Genomic DNA, 15,790 nt, shown 5'->3' on the forward strand with positions numbered 1-15,790 from the left:
TATTCCTTTTTGTGCTACTTTTATTACTGCAATCTTTACATCCTATACTGTGTTTATTAACTAGGATATTGCTGGAATAAGTGCTCTGCCAATATCAGTGCTGTGAGAAAGGATGCTATACGGTAGGCCTAGCAGAGACAGGGAGGAGTGTGGTAGAGATAGGGAAAACAAAACAGTTACACAATGTACTTTGGGTTTGTAATTAACTCTAAAGTAGAGGTGAACACATGACAATAATTGTAATTTCTTAGGTCCCCATGAGCAAACAGGCTTATAAATCATGCACAATGAGTTTTTTTAAAGAAAGAAAAAGTGTGCACAATCTCCTGTGAGGGCTAGGTTTAGGTGTAGGGTAGGTGTAGGGCGATAGAAAGTACGGTTTGTACAGTATAAAAACCATTACGCCTATGGAATGTACCCATAAAATATGTAAACACAACATGTGTGTGTGTGTGTGTGTGTGTGTGTGTGAGTGTGTGATACACATTCACAGGTTACTCCTATCATAAGTAATAGCAGAAAAACAGCATAAACAGACAGCACACGGACTCTACAAGATTCACAGATTATTTTTTTATTTAGTTTTTACTGTATGTATAAAATGTGTTATAAATAGGTTGTTTTTGTTCCAGTTACATACATTAAATGTTTAAATATCTATTATTGTCACAAGGACGGTCAGAGGCGAGCGGATCCATATGCAGCATTTAATGTAGAGGCAAACAAACTCAAAGGGGCAGGCAAAAATCGTAGTCAAACACGGGCAGAAAGGTCGGGGCAGGCAGCAAGAATCAAACACGGGAAGGAGTCCAGGAATCAAAACACGGGAAGAAACGCTCAGAACTGCAGCCGGGACAATACAAGACTTCGCGAAGAAGCTGAGTGTGTGAGTGGATTTAGCAGTCCTAGAAATGAGGTGCAGGTGTGAGCGGTAATCAGTGCAGTGAGAAACAAGGAGCAGGTGAATGCAGTAATTAGTGCAGTGGCTTGTGGGGAATGAAGTCACATTTACATTTACATTTACATTTATTCATTTAGCCGACGCTTTTATCCAAAGCGACTTACAATTGGGAATACAACAAGTGATTCATCCTAAGGAGGCAGATCAACATAGGAAGTGTTCAAAAATACCATATATCAGGCGTTGTTAGAAGAGTGCAGGCTAGAAGGAGAAGATCAAGAAAGAGAGGAAAAACAGGCTAGAAGGGAGGATATTTTTTTTTTTTTTTTTTTTTTTTATTGAGTCAGATAGTGTCGAAAAAGATGGGTTTTCAGCAGTCGTTTGAAAGCTGTTAAGGAGTCTGCATTCCGGATAGGGGTGGGAAGATCATTCCACCAGGCAGGAACGTTGAACGAGAATGTTCTGGACAGTGATTTCATGCCTCTCTGTGGTGGTACAATGAGGCGTCTTTCACTAGAGGATCTCAGTCTTCTGGAAGGAGTGTAGATGTGTAGTAGTGAATGGAGGTAGGCAGGTGATGATCCGGTGGCTGTCCTATAGGCCAGCATCAGTGTCTTGAATTTGATGCGTGCTGTAACCGGTAGCCAGTGCAGGGATATGAAGAGAGGTGTAACATGGGCCTTTTTGGGCTCGTTGAAGACCAGTCGTGCTGCTGCATTCTGAATCATTTGTAGAGGCTTGATTGTACATGCTGGAAGACCAGCTAAAAGAGCATTGCAGTAGTCCAGCCTGGAAATGACCAGGGCCTGGACGAGGAGTTGTGTAGCATGCTCTGTTAGGAAGGGCCTGATCTTTCTGATGTTGTACAATGCAAACCTGCAAGATCGAGCGGTCTTAGCTATGTGGTCTTTAAAAGTCAGTTGGTTGTCAAAGATAACACCCAGATTTCTGGCTGAAGTTGATGGGGTAATTGTTGATGAACCTAACTGGATGGAGAAGTCATGCTGTAGAGATGGAGTGGCAGGAAAGATAAGGAGTTCCGTCTTTGCTAGATTGAGCTGTAGATGGTGTTCCTTCATCCATGCAGAGATATCCGCTAGGCAACCTGAGATCCGTGCAGCTACCGATGGATCGTCTGGTTTGAAAGAAAGATAGAGCTGTGTGTCATCAGCATAGCAATGGTAGGAGAAGCCATGTGCCTGTATGATGGGGCCCAGAGATGTAGTGTATATGGAGAAGAGGAGAGGTCCAAGAACTGAACCCTGAGGAACCCCAGTGACCAGTTGATGAGTTTTGGATACCTCGCCTCCCCAGGCCACTCTGAAAGACCTACCAGAGAGGTAGGATTTGAACCAGCGAAGTGAAGTCCCTGTAATACCCAGCATTGAGAGGGTGGACAGGAGGATCTGGTGATTCACAGTGTCAAAAGCTGCAGATAGGTCCAGCAAGATGAGTACCGATGATTTGGACTCAGCTTTTGCCGTCCGCAAGGCTTCAGTGACAGACAGTAGCGCAGTCTCAGTTGAATGGCCGCTTCTGAACCCTGATTGGTTAGAGTCCAGTAGATTGTTCTGTGAGAGGAATAAGGATAGCTGGTTGAAAACAGCCCGTTCCAGTGTTTTTGCTATGAATGGAAGGAGGGAGACAGGTCTGTAGTTGTCTATGAGTGAGGAGTTAAGTGTAGGTTTTTTGAGCAGTGGGGTTACCCGGGCCTGCTTAAATGTAGTGGGAAAAGTGCCTGTGAGAAGAGATGTGTTGATGATGTGTGTGAGCGCCGGTAGGATTGTAGGGGAGATTGCTTGGAGAAGGTGTGAGGGGATAGGATCTAAAGGACATGTCGTCGGATGGCTGGAGAGGAAAAGTTTGGTTACTTCTGCCTCCGAGCAAGGACAGAAGGAGAAGTGGGGGGTTCCAGCCGTGATTGTGGTCAATTTTAGTTCCTGTATGTGTGGAGCTGAGAACTTATTATTGATCGATGTAGTTTTGTCTGTAAAAAATGTGGCGAAATCATCAGCTGTTATAGAAGTTGTGGGAGGTGGTGGAGGGGGACAAAGCAGTGTATTAAATGTTTTGAAAAGGTTGCGTGCGTCCGGGGAATTGTTGATCCTGTTGTGGAAGTATGAAGATTTGGCTGTATGTACTTGGGTAGCGAAAGATGAGAGCATAGACCGATACATACTGAGGTCGGATGGATCCTTAGATTTGTGCCATTTTCTCTCAGCTGCCCTAAGTTTGGAACGATGCTCACGAAGAACATCGGATAACCAAGTCCATGATGTGTAGTGCAAGAGTTTATGATGACAGGACGACTCAATTCGTGACAATTATATATGGTACTGCTTGTATTATTTCACCATCTGTACACCAATATAAGTAGTGAATGTGCGTGTCGGTGGGTGGGGCTGTGTCAGTGTGGTAATGTGGGCTGGTGTTGCTACAGTGCCAGGGCTGAATTTTTGTCCCAGTCCGCCCCTGCATCCAATTACTAATATCATTACACATAGAAATATAGTCATTAAAGTGCCAGTCCTACAGAAGTACCCTGCATAGCTTAAGAACACAGTGGTAACAGTTCATGGACTTAAAAGTTTGACCCTATAACCTTTTAGTTTCCAGTCTTTCCAGTTTCCAAATAAATGCTGCTCTTTTGAACATTCTATTTGTCAAACAATCCAAAAATATAAAGCAGCACAACTGTTTTCAAAATTGATAATAACAATAAACGTTTCCTGAGCAGCGAATCAAAATATCTAAATGATTCCTAAGGATTATGTGACACTGAAGACTGGAGTAATGATGCTGAAAATTCAGCTTTGATCACATGGGGGAAAAAAAGTACATTTTACAATATATTACAAACAAAAACATTTTAAATTGTATATTACCGTTTTGGCTTTATTTTTGATATGGAAATGCAAATGATGTGTTGATTTGTAAATTGCTCATTAATGTCAATGTATAAGTTATAAGTTTATGTAAATATAAAAGTATAAAATAAAATAAAAATCATTAAAAAATAAATAAATAAAATCATACTGACCCACACTGTTTGAATGGTAGTACTGTATATTGCTAGCCTGGAAAAAAATCCAGACCCTAATATATTAAGATTAAGGGTTTGGCATCGAGCAATGAAAAGAGCCTAACTCGAGGGGCGGCACCAAGCATGCATTTGAAACTCTCACTGCACGCAATTGGATAACGCTACGACCAATCACAACAATACACTGTGACACACGCTAACTGATAGAATAAACTCTTGCCGTATCCAGTCGGCAAAACAGCAAAAACGTCCTTCTTGCAAAGGAACGATTCGAGCGCGGTTTTCTGTTCCTCTTTTATATGAAAAGCCAAGTCTAACTCGTTCATTGTAGCGGCCAAAGCCGTTTCAAACAACTCGTGTTTATCTATAGCCATCTTCATTCCGGACATCGCAGCGCTGTCGTCATCAGCTTCGCTCGCCTCTGGCCCGCCTACATCAGATACACCGATTTGATTGGTTCCCAGAACTGCTTACGTAATGCAGTAACGTGCAACATTGCTCGATGCCAGAGTGTCTTGCAGAGAAAATTTAAACTGTGCTCTTGCGAGACCTCTGGATTTCCAGGGTAGTATATTGCTTGTTACTAATGTAAAATCATAAATAAATGTGGAATCTCCTTCAAACAACATAAGAAACAACCAATATCTTTAACTTGACCTTTTTGTTTTATTAATATAAAGCTATCATTGTTTTACTACAGTAACAAAATGAGTGTAGAAGAAACAATGTTTCTGTGCAATTTTAAGAGATTTTTTTAACCAACAAGCTATGCTAACCCAGTTCTGTTGTGGTTTGTTTACAGATTCAAGCTCCATAAAAAGAAAAAAAACATGGAGTAAACAAGGCAACTTAAAGGCCTAAAGAGCAGACAAGGCCTCCATTGTTATACTTTGAAATCTATTGAGCTGAAGATACAGTATCACTCTGACCTTTAAAGATCTGTCCTAAAACAAACTCAAGCCTTAGGAAAGACTAAACCCATCAACCTCAAAGATACTTAAAACCTGAACAGAGAATGGGGAGGCAAAAAATATATGATGACATTGTTGAACTGGCAGGTATGTATGCTGTTGTGAATGTATGGTCTTGGCCAGGGATGAAGATTGATGGGATTACTGGTCTTTATCAGGCTTGTAGATGGACAGGGTTCTGGCTGAGGGGTCAGTGGCCTTGATCCAGCGGGGCATCCAGTAATGTGGCGTCCACTCGGAGCGGCCGGGGTAATACTTCTCAAAGATCTGCCTTATTATGAAGAAGCCAACTTTGGTTGTGGGAGGATTGAAAGGGAACAGCTTACTGGCATTCTCCAACTGAGAGTCATTAACCTGAAAGAGAAAAGACAAATATAAGGATGAGATGACAAGGAAGGTGGTGTAAAGCGCTCTGTGTCATGTGCATGTAAAGTACCTCAGACTCAATGTGCTCCTGCAGGCTGATGTACCAGGGTTTCTTCTGAGATGTCATACCATCACTGAAGGCCTCCTTCCTCCAGAGAATCTCATCTGGGATGAGATTTAAATCTTTAAACGACTCCCTCAAGAGATGCTTCTCCACACCATCCTGCTCCCATCAAACAAGTAATTCAATCTTGTTACAAAAACCACTAATAAAAAATTCAGTATCAAAAACTATTGCTTATATTGACCCTATAAAGCCAACTGTATCATGTTTGATACACACATTTTAAAATGTTTTTGAAACCACAAAATACCTAAATCAACTGCAAAAAGTTACATTTTCTAATATATTTATTTCATAGATAGATTGCTCCAGACAGAGCTGTGGAGCCATCTGCTAGACAGTTAAAGCAACACTAAGTAACTTTTCCCTCAACGCTCCCTCTACAGGTTGGAAGCGGAATTGTCCATTACCGCTGTCGTAAATAATTTAGCCTACCGTCGCGTCACATGCACGTTATTTGTTTGAAGGCTATCCAGGACCGGCTTTGGAAATAACGATGTCCAGTGACAAAGTAGAGTATGTTGTATGACTTTATAAAATTAATTCTGCTGAAAAAACCAGCTAAAACCAGCCTAGGCTGGTTGGCTGGTCTTAGCTGGTTTAAGCTGGAAATGGCTGGTTTTAGCTGGTCTCCCAGCCTGGCCAGGCTGGTCAGGCTGGTCTTAGCTGGTCAGGCTGGGAAACCACCAGCTAAAGGAAAAATGGCCAAAACCCCTCTAAAACCAGCCTGCCTCCCAGCTATGACCAGCTAAAACCAGGCTGGTTGACCAGCTAAAACCAGCCAACCAGCCTAGGCTGGTTTTAGCTGTTTTTTTCACCAGAAGCCTGCCGTAAAGCAAGTCGCATTTGTAGTCTCATTTGAACTACAAAACCGCGACCCGACGACCCAAACTTACATAGTGCTGTTATGGCCGATAGAGGGTCGCAAAGCGAATACGAAAGTGCCGTTTCACCCTGTTATGAGTTGATGAACCACTGACACGAGTTCGGAAACATTATTTTAAGGTAAAAACATCTCTTTTGTGTTGACAATTCCGCTTCCAACCTGTAGAGGGAGCGTTGAGGGAAAAGTTACTTAGTGTTGCTTTAAAAGGATTCAAATGGTTTAAAGCACCAAATGCCAGTAAAAATCAGCACAAAAACTAGATTTTTTCTAACTGTATTTTTTATCTTGCATGTCAGGCTTTCCAAGGTTAAAGGTAAGGAGTTTGTCAAATACCTAAATATTCAGTTGGGATTGGAAAAAGTAGCTGCAGTAAGAACTGACATGAGAACAAATAGGAGCTAGGAAAACCCACCTTAGGCACTCTCATCTCTTCAGGCAGAGAGAGGTAAATCATAACAGGGATAAAATACATTACAACAATACATGAAGTAATGGCTCTCTTACTGAACAGAAAAATGATTTGAACATTAAAGTTGTCACTTGTGAAAAAGAAGTAGGCTTAATTGTATTGAATGTGCACTTGTAGTACTGTGTAAAGTGGCTAAGTGTAAAAATACCTGTTGGAGCTACTGTAAATATAAGACAGGTTGATTATACAATAACATGTACCTTATGAAAGTATCCTTGTGTCAGCTCATCCAATCCTTCACCTGAGAAAAGCACAACGCTGTCTGTCTTCTCACGGATGTACTTTGATATCAAGTACATTTCTGCAAACACAAACAGAGATCCCTGAACCTTCCTGCTGCCATCTAGTGGTAAAGTTCAGTCACTGTTACTGTTTGCTCACAATTGACACATGGCAAAGCCCAAGTATTAAGCTTCTGCATTTAACTCATCCTGCACTGTTTGTGCTACAAATATGAATGATGCCAAAATCAGGCAGCTGGCTGTTGATGAGAGGTCTGCCATTACTTTAAGGATTTTTCTTGCCGAATATAAACAAAAAAATAAAAATAAATACACATAATAATTATAAAAAAGTTGCTTTTTCAGGCATTTAGAAACAGCCTTTATTACAGAGGCAAAGGGAAAGAACACCTTGAGCAATGCTGAACCTTTTGTCCTGCCAACCCACCAGACCACCATTGTCTCTAATCCAGAAAATTCATGTGGTCACATGAGCAGAGAAATGGTGGCCAACTAAAACCTAGACGCAGCGGGCTAAGGTCAATGGGCACAGTGACAGCAGGACAGTTTTATCATCAACACTTCACAAATGTTAAGTGGAAATGAATTTCTACTAATGTCTTAAAAGTGCCATAGAATGGAAAACTGTATTTACCTTGGCATAGTTGAATAATAACGGTTCTGTACATGGACATGACAAACCGTGAGTCTCAAACACCATCGTTTTCTCCTTCTTATATAAATCTGGTGTTTGCAAAAGACCACTGAAAAATAGGCTAATCCTAACATAACAGTGACTATTACGTAATAGTCCCGATATCAGTAATAGTTATGCCCCCACCATTTGCATAGCCGAATCATCAGAAGTTCTGCAGCTAGGCTATTGTGAAAAAACAAAACAAAGCGAGGACAACAGTGAAAATGGCAGATCACTGGAATAAATGTTATGTTCCAGGTTGTGCAGGAGATGTGAAGTGCAGGGATGGGTTGGTGTCTGTAGAAAGGCAAGGAAAACAAATAAGGCAATCTAATAAAATAAAGCCAGCCACTGAAGGGATATGGATAGCTTATTGCTAGCAGTAGCCTGTTACATTGCAGTACCTAAGATTTCACTTACCACATAAACGGAGAGTTGACTGCACGGAAGATGGCGAATGATTTACAGATCCTGAGCATCACTAACAAGCATCTAAACTTGTAAAATATGTGGTAAGTACTGTCGCTGTAGTATAACGTTACACAGAGCACATGCGTTCACAAAAGTAAAAGTAGTTTCAATGACCCACATATTAATAGTGGCTCAAGCTCCTTAATTAAATATATATTTTCCTCCATGTGCGAGCTACTGAAATGAGCCGCTCTGTGAAACAGCCAATCAGAGCAGAGCTCATCGTTATTATTCATGAACCTTCCAAATAAGGTAATAACAATAACAATCTAGGGACAAATCCTAGGGTTGTAAATGGACCTGTAAAACCGTTTCTGGAGAATTTTTGCCATTTCCTATGCCATATACCTTCTATGTAGATATCAGAGAACAATTTAAAATATTGTATCAATGCATTCTATGGCACATTTAATGCAAAGGAGAAGCAAGTTTCACATTTTAGAAACTGAGTAGCTGTAGGAACCAGCCAACTCTTCCACATCCTTCAGTATGATTTGTTTAAAGCTACAGTCCTAACTTTTTGCCTCATGGTCACCATTTCGGTTTGTAACCTGCATTTGGAGGTATTTGCAGAATTATCATCACTACGTGGGTGGGCAGCAGCAGGGCTCCTCATCGTGGCTGTCACTGCACCATTGTGGATATTCACTATGTTTTTACAAAGCGTCATCACTCGGCCATATTGGCAGCACTGAACGTAAACAATGCCACTGAACCCGAATATGGCGAATTAGGCTAAAGTAAGGAGATGCATGTTCATGCTTAAAATTTGACTTAACCAAAAAAAACGAATGAACTTGAGCTCTTTTTTTTTAATTAAATAAGAATAATTGAACATTACAAAAATATAGAAATATAAATCCAGATACACAGAATATAATAGCAATCTTAAACTATATAACAGTGAATAAGAGGGAAAAACAGATAAACAAAATAAACTAATACCACATAGAAAAATAAATAAATAAAATGAACTTGTACTCACCGACGGAGGCACACACAGTGGTGATGTCATAACTCTCCAAGTGAAAGATGACATCCTCCAGCACACGGATTGCTTCCTCAGGTGTGAAGTTCACCTCATGGTGTTCACTTTTAATGTGGGCTGCCACCTGCCACACAACAGTAGGTAAAATTAGGCATTGGTGATCTGATATATCATGACCATATTTTAATGACCATTTTGAACCAAAACTGAATGTTTAATGCAATACAGTGTTTTTTTTTTTTTTTTTACTGTGCATAGGTCATAAATCATAGTTTTGTTCCAGTCTGGATATTCTCAAAAGTACATATAAAAATTAGGAAGTTCACGATTCAGATTGTGGATCATGATTTTGCATTACATGATTGTGATATATATACCCCTGTGGTGGGCTCAGGCTTTAGCTTCGTTTTGCTAGGTAAAGGCTAGCTGGGTTTTGGACTGAAAGTGGGGCTGGCAAATCCCTTGTTAGCATCGAAGACGGTGAGTGGTGAATAATTGCTCACCAGCACCCACTCCAAAAAAAACAGCAAAGCTCCCCTGAGGACCTTCCCAAAAATTAAAATTTGATGTTTATCTGCTTACCCCCATGGCATCCAAGATGTAGGTGACTTTGTTTCTTCAGTAGAACACAAACAAAGATTTTTAACTCAAACCGTTGCAGCCTGTTGGTCATATAATGGCAGTTGGTTGATAGATTCCCATGATAGATTTATTGACACTGGCATCTTACCTTGAGACCCGCCTTGATGAGCTGTAACAGTCCGATCGCCATTGTTATAATGCCGGAAAAGGGACATAGACAAGAATGGTTCCTAAGTGATTGAGTTGTTTTGTTGTTGGATGTAATAATAAACATAGTAGTCGTCATTTACTTCCGACATCTGAGCCGCTGAAGACACAGTGGATGGCTTTTGTTTGTGAAGGAAATGCGCCTCCTGATCTACATAAATGTGTCTATGTTTGTGTTTTATGAATCTTTGCAATCACCTTTCCTAATAACGTGCTAGTTAGCAAGTTTCGCAGCTAAAGTAAACAGTCTCTCAGAGCATGGCTCCTCACTCCACAGAGAGAAGAAAGGGGAGCAGAGCTCATTTGCATTTAAAGAAACATCCAACAGAATAGGTTAATTTTTTGCAGAGCTGATTTTTACAAGGTAAAAGGGTGTTGTTTTACAGTACTATTGATTATTTTTTAACTAAAGTATGTTATAGACTTTTTATTAAGACCCAAAAGAATCATTCCAACTTGTGGAAAATGGGCATCCAATGACCCTTTTTGGACACAGTCTCAATATAGTTATGTTAATGCAAGTGGCCCCAGATGTGCATAATTTTGTAATTTTCTAACAATAAACATTCATCTTCAATGTCACAATCTTAAGGAGCAGTACAGTCTTTGTGATAGAGAGTCATGCGTAACAAAATGTGAGACAATTAAATGTATCTGGCAACTAAAATATGTTAACAAAAAATATTTTTACTTAATTGGATTGAAAATCAGTGCAAAATATTATCCCAAAAATATAAAAATCTTATTGATTTTAAATGGTGGATACAACATCATTGTTTAAATTAAACACCTAATCTCACAAAAATACCTGGGATAATGCCTTGAATGCTTTAATGTTTCCAGTATTCATGAAACACGCTTCCAGTGTTTAGGCTATTGAGCTGTAAAGTGCATTTGACAAGCTACATGTATAAAGTGTCTGACCTTGCGAGCAGCAACAGCATCTGGACTGTCTTCTGCACCGATGGAAAACATCTGAATGCAATACTGGAGCTGCTCTTCTTTGGCCAGTTTCACAAGTGTAGCAGCTACCAGACTCGAATCGAGACCACCTGGAAATAAAACCACCATGGACAGGCTGAATGTAAGAAAATAAATTATAGTAACTAACCCACTAAATCAAAGCAAATAACTAAATGAGCACAGGCACCTGAGAGGAGGCAACCGATTCTTCTATGAGCCATCAAGCGTTTCTTAACTGCATCTTCAAACAGGATCCTAATGTTGCTCTTGACAGTCTCCAATTCAAAGCCTGATGAAAAGTATGAATTTTTTTGTTTGTTATACAAAGTTATCAGACTGCTTAAAACAAAACAAAGCAATATAAACTTCTATTATGCTGCTGAATGTGACATCTGTCATTAAACAAGAGCATTAAACAAGAACATGTAACATCAACGACGGACACTGGGGTGTGATTAGACACAGACTTAAATACATAGAAAACAAGGCGTGGTTACAAACAAGATAACGAGATGACGAGGGGGAAATACAATTATGGGCAAGACTGAACCAACTAATACAAAACCAAAAGGGGGGAACACAGGACTAAACCATTATCATAAGGAAAGATAGGGGGAAAAACACTAGGAAAACAGAACAGGACAGGACAAAATACTGACAACATCTACCTGTGCCAAGACCTTCAAGGTTGTTAAAGCTGGCGTGTTTGAGTTCTTCTGTGCAGCAGTGGAAGCGATCCATCTGAAGAGACTGCACTTTTCCAGTGAGCTTCAAATCAAACACCTCAAAGTGTCCTGGTGGGAAAGGAGTGATCTTTGCAGGAGTGGACATGGAGGTTTTGATTTCTAGAAAACCTGTGCAGATTCAATCAAAGTTGAAACATAATGCTGCTAAAAAATATGCTGTAATATGCAAAGTGTGCAAAAACTCTGTTCATTATACCTTTGCCCTCAGAACAGACAGCCAGAAAGCCGTCGTCAGTGATCAGTTTGAACAGTGGTCCCACGCCGTACGTGTCCCTGCCTATGAAATCCCTCATGTTAGCCGTGTCCAACAAGATGAAGGCAAATATGCCATCCAGCATGATATATGATATAATATGATATAACTTTTTATTGTCAGACGAATCTGAAATTTTTCTTGCGTAACAGTATGTTGACACTCTTTACAAACAGACAAAACACAATTTACAAAAAACATTCAATATAATCAAGAAAGAAAAAAAAAAAACAAAAAAAAACACTGGAGCTTTCATTTTACATGGATCTTATTTAGCTCTAGGACAGCCTGGTGTACAAAAGAATGTTTTAATTTCACTCGAATAAATCTTGAAACCTTGTATCTGCGCTTAGATGGCAAAAGAACAAATTCATTATACAACACATGACTAGGATTTGAGACAATATTCATAGCCAGCCTTAAGAGGTTATTATGATCAGAAAGTTCATATAGCTTTTCAAGAGGCTGTCCTACTATCTTTGAACATATATGCATGGAGCATGGAGGCCATCTTCTCGATTCCAAAGCGATCATACAGGTGGAGAAGAATCTCGCCGTTGACTTTAGTCTGATACTCAAACCCAAAGTGATTTTTCAGCTGTAAGAATAAGATAGGTCAACAGATGTTATGGTAAACCATGAAGGAAGACATAGATATTAGTGCTGGGTAGTAACTGATAACATGTAATCTGGATGAATTAAGTTTTCAAATACAAAATTTAATTGATCATTAACTTTTCAATTATTTATGAACCCCCTCTGGTTTCTTCACATTACGTTAGGGATTCCCAAACATTTGCTGATAAAGAATGGAATACATTTTCTTTCTTTTTTTTATGGTACAATATAATTCTAATCAAATCAATATGAGTTAGGTCAAAAGTTATTTAAAATGCATTAAAAAGTACTTTATATTGTCTAAAGAAAATGTAATTATTACATTACTACAATTTTCATTATGTAATATCAGGCACATAAATAGAAGAAACATTTATAAACAGAATAAAAAATGGTGTTAAAATAATAAGATGTTCAGCTACCTACCTTTATGTGGTTGTAGATCTCACCACTGTAACATAAATGAAAATCGGGAACTTCTTGACTCGCAGCGGCTGCATGCCGTACAGTTGGTCCACGATAGCGAGGTGGTGAACCCAGAAACAGCAGTTGGTAAAACCGTTGACAGTCTCAAAGCGGAAAGCATCTGGACCACGATGAGCGATTTTCATGGCATTAGTGCACTGAACTGCAAGGCACTCATCACTACCAAACAAGGCCCATATACCACACATACTGACACTGCAGATAAATAAGAACATAGAATGTATTAACAAATTCTATTACCAAAGTAATCATGTCCAAATGTTTCCACACATGAATTTAAGGCCTCTCAGTACCCATGGTTTTAGATGTATGTGCCATGGAAGTACTAATAGTATTCTATGATTTCATCATTTAAAGGGTTACTCCACCCCAAAATGAAAATTTTGTCATTAATCACTTACCCCCATGTCGTTACAAAAAGCTTTGTGCCTCTTCGGAACACAATTTAAGATATTTTGGATGAAAACTGGGAGCTTAATTAAATTAAAACAAAATTGTTATTTTTGTTTTCTTTGCGTAGATAAAAGTATTCTTGTAGCTTCATAAAATTATGGTTGAACCACTGATGGCAGATGGACTATTTTGACATTGTCTTTCATACTTTTCTGGGCCTTGACAGTGTTATTTACTTGGCAGTCAATGGGACAGCCACAAAGCTCCCAGTTGCTACAAACCCGGCCCTTGTCCTTCTGTCCGCTCACTACCAGAGGTTGTCTGTGCATTTCATTGACTGTTACATCTCACTGACTGTTAAACATCACCCTGGACTCCATATGCCATGTGCCATTGCACGGTTTGCACTTTCACCCACATCCAATCAGCAACTCTATAAATACCAGGTCACTACAGTCACTCACTGTGGAGTATTGGTTTTGCGTAGCAGCCGTACAAAGTGTTCCCTTGTTTTTCTAGTTCTGTTTTGTGTTTCCGTGTTCTTATTGCCCTGTCTGGTTCTCAATCTACTGCCTGCCCTTTTGGATTACTCTTTTGTCTCGCCCCATTGGATTACATTCATCGCTGTTTTCGACCCTCGCCTGTCTAGGATTACTCTTGTGTTTTGCTCCCGTTGTATCTGTTTACTGTTGCCTGACCCTCTGCCTGTTTGACCACGTCTGTGCTAAATACCAATAGCTTGCGAATGGATCCGCACTCCTGTCTTTCCATTACAGAATACTCCGTCACAACAGGATCCAGCAGTTTTTCACCCGGACACTGGTCAGGTATGGACACTGCAAGACAGTTGTTAGCCCTCGAGCAGGGTACACGATCACTCGAGGGCTATATACAGGAGTATTTGGACATTGCTTATTTTTCTGATCTACCAGACTGTATATTAATAGACTTTTTCTGCAAGGGCGTGAATCAGCCGCTTAAATCTGAGCTCGTTTGAGAGGGTCCGTGCTCATCACATTAAATTTATAGATTATGCTTTAGTGTGTGTAGGCTCGTTGTTTACTGTGGGTGTCACAGAGGAGGTACGCGACATCGCGGCAATGATGGCAGCGGGACATACACCTCTCTTGAACATTATGCCATACGCGCAACCCGTTCACGAAATGGCATCCGCGCCAGACCCCATACACAAAATGACGGCCGCACCAGTGAACGCACACAAAGTAGCGGCTACATCTTCACTTCATCACGACACGTCCGTTTCCAGTTATCTGAGGTTCGCATCCAGTTTAGGGGATCCACTGCTGCTGTCAGCTCGAACAGCTGGTCTCCCTAAACCCACATCTGCCAAGCCAGCACCCGCTAACATCACGTCTGCCAAAACAGCGCCCGCTAGCGTCACGTCTGCCAAGCCAGCGCCCGCTAGCATCACGTCACAGCTGCGGTTCCTGAGTCAAGTAACAGCTGTTCCTCCAAGGTCAAGTCCAGTGGCAGATGTTCCTCTAGAGAAAAGTCAAGACACAGTGACACTTCCTGAGTCAGGTCAAGACACAACAGCACTTCCTGAGTCAAGTCAAGACACAGCAGCACTTGCTGAGTCAAGACAAGACACAGCAGCACTTCCTGAGTCAAGTCAAGACACAGCAGCACTTCCTGAGTCAAGTCAAGACACAGCAGCACTTGCTGAGTCAAGACAAGACACAGCTTCACATCCTTCAAAGTCAGGTCAAGTCACGGCTGTTCCTTCATAGTCAAGTCAAGTCACGGCTGTTCCTTCAAAGTCAAGTAAGGTCACAGCATTTCCTCCAGAGCCAAGTCACATCTTGTCCGAGCATCCAGAGCCAAGTTATGTCTCGTCCGAGCGTCCAGAGCCAAGTCACGTCTCGTCTGACCGCCCAGAGTCTTGCCACATCATGGCTGACCGCCCAGAGTCTCGCCTAGTCACCGCTGACTGTCCAGAGTCGGTTGACCGCCCAAAGAGTCCTATCACGTCACAACTGGTCTCCTAGAACCAGGTCATGTCGCATCTGTTCGGCCAGAGCCAACTCACCTCAGGCTTCCTACCCACAAACTGATTCCCCTGTCCACGACATTTCCCATCATGGGAGTTGCACCACCACCGAGTCTCCAGAGGTGGTGGCTCACGCTGCAGAACCTCTGGAGGCAGCCTCGTCTACCGGGGCTTCCTCCATGGCTATGAGACTCCTGTCCTGTCTCGGCCACAGAGGCCGTATATGAACTCTCAGCCTTTCCCAAGGACTCTACTCCATCAACGGAATCTCGGACGGATGAGCTACTCCATCAAGGGGACCCGATCAGACCCGTCCACTTTATTAGCGGATACAGGTGGGGTCTGTCTGGTCCTAATCCTTATTTATTCCGCATCCATCGAGCCGTGCAAGTGG

General features: G+C 41.1%; 1 protein-coding gene across 1 annotated transcript; it reads right to left on the reverse strand.

Annotated features, from left to right (window-relative positions):
• Positions 1-4,609: 4,609 nt before the first annotated feature.
• LOC141290177 (asparagine synthetase [glutamine-hydrolyzing]-like) lies at positions 4,610-14,819 on the reverse strand. Its single transcript, XM_073822376.1, has 8 exons — positions 11,832-14,819; positions 11,558-11,743; positions 11,077-11,178; positions 10,851-10,978; positions 9,135-9,261; positions 6,961-7,061; positions 5,352-5,504; positions 4,610-5,269 (listed from the first exon to the last, which is right to left on the reverse strand). Exons 1-8 carry the CDS (start codon positions 11,971-11,973, stop codon positions 5,057-5,059), a joined length of 1,152 nt encoding a protein of 383 aa, XP_073678477.1. The 5' UTR covers positions 11,974-14,819; the 3' UTR covers positions 4,610-5,056.
• Between the last annotated feature and the right edge of the window lie 971 nt (positions 14,820-15,790).

The sequence above is a fragment of the Garra rufa genome, chromosome 17 (assembly GCF_049309525.1).
Source record: "Garra rufa chromosome 17, GarRuf1.0, whole genome shotgun sequence".
Lineage (NCBI taxonomy): Eukaryota > Metazoa > Chordata > Actinopteri > Cypriniformes > Cyprinidae > Garra > Garra rufa.

Coding starts and splice junctions, on each gene's coding strand:
- LOC141290177 (XM_073822376.1), bottom strand. CDS start 11,973: ATGCTGGATGGCATATTTGCCTTCATCTTGTTGGACACGGCTAACATG. Junction 7,062..9,134: donor CACTGTGTGTGCCTCCGTCG/GTGAGTACAAGT, acceptor TTGTGTTTGCAG/AAATGTACTTGATATCAAAG. Junction 5,270..5,351: donor AGGAGCACATTGAGTCTGAG/GTACTTTACATG, acceptor TTTCTCTTTCAG/GTTAATGACTCTCAGTTGGA.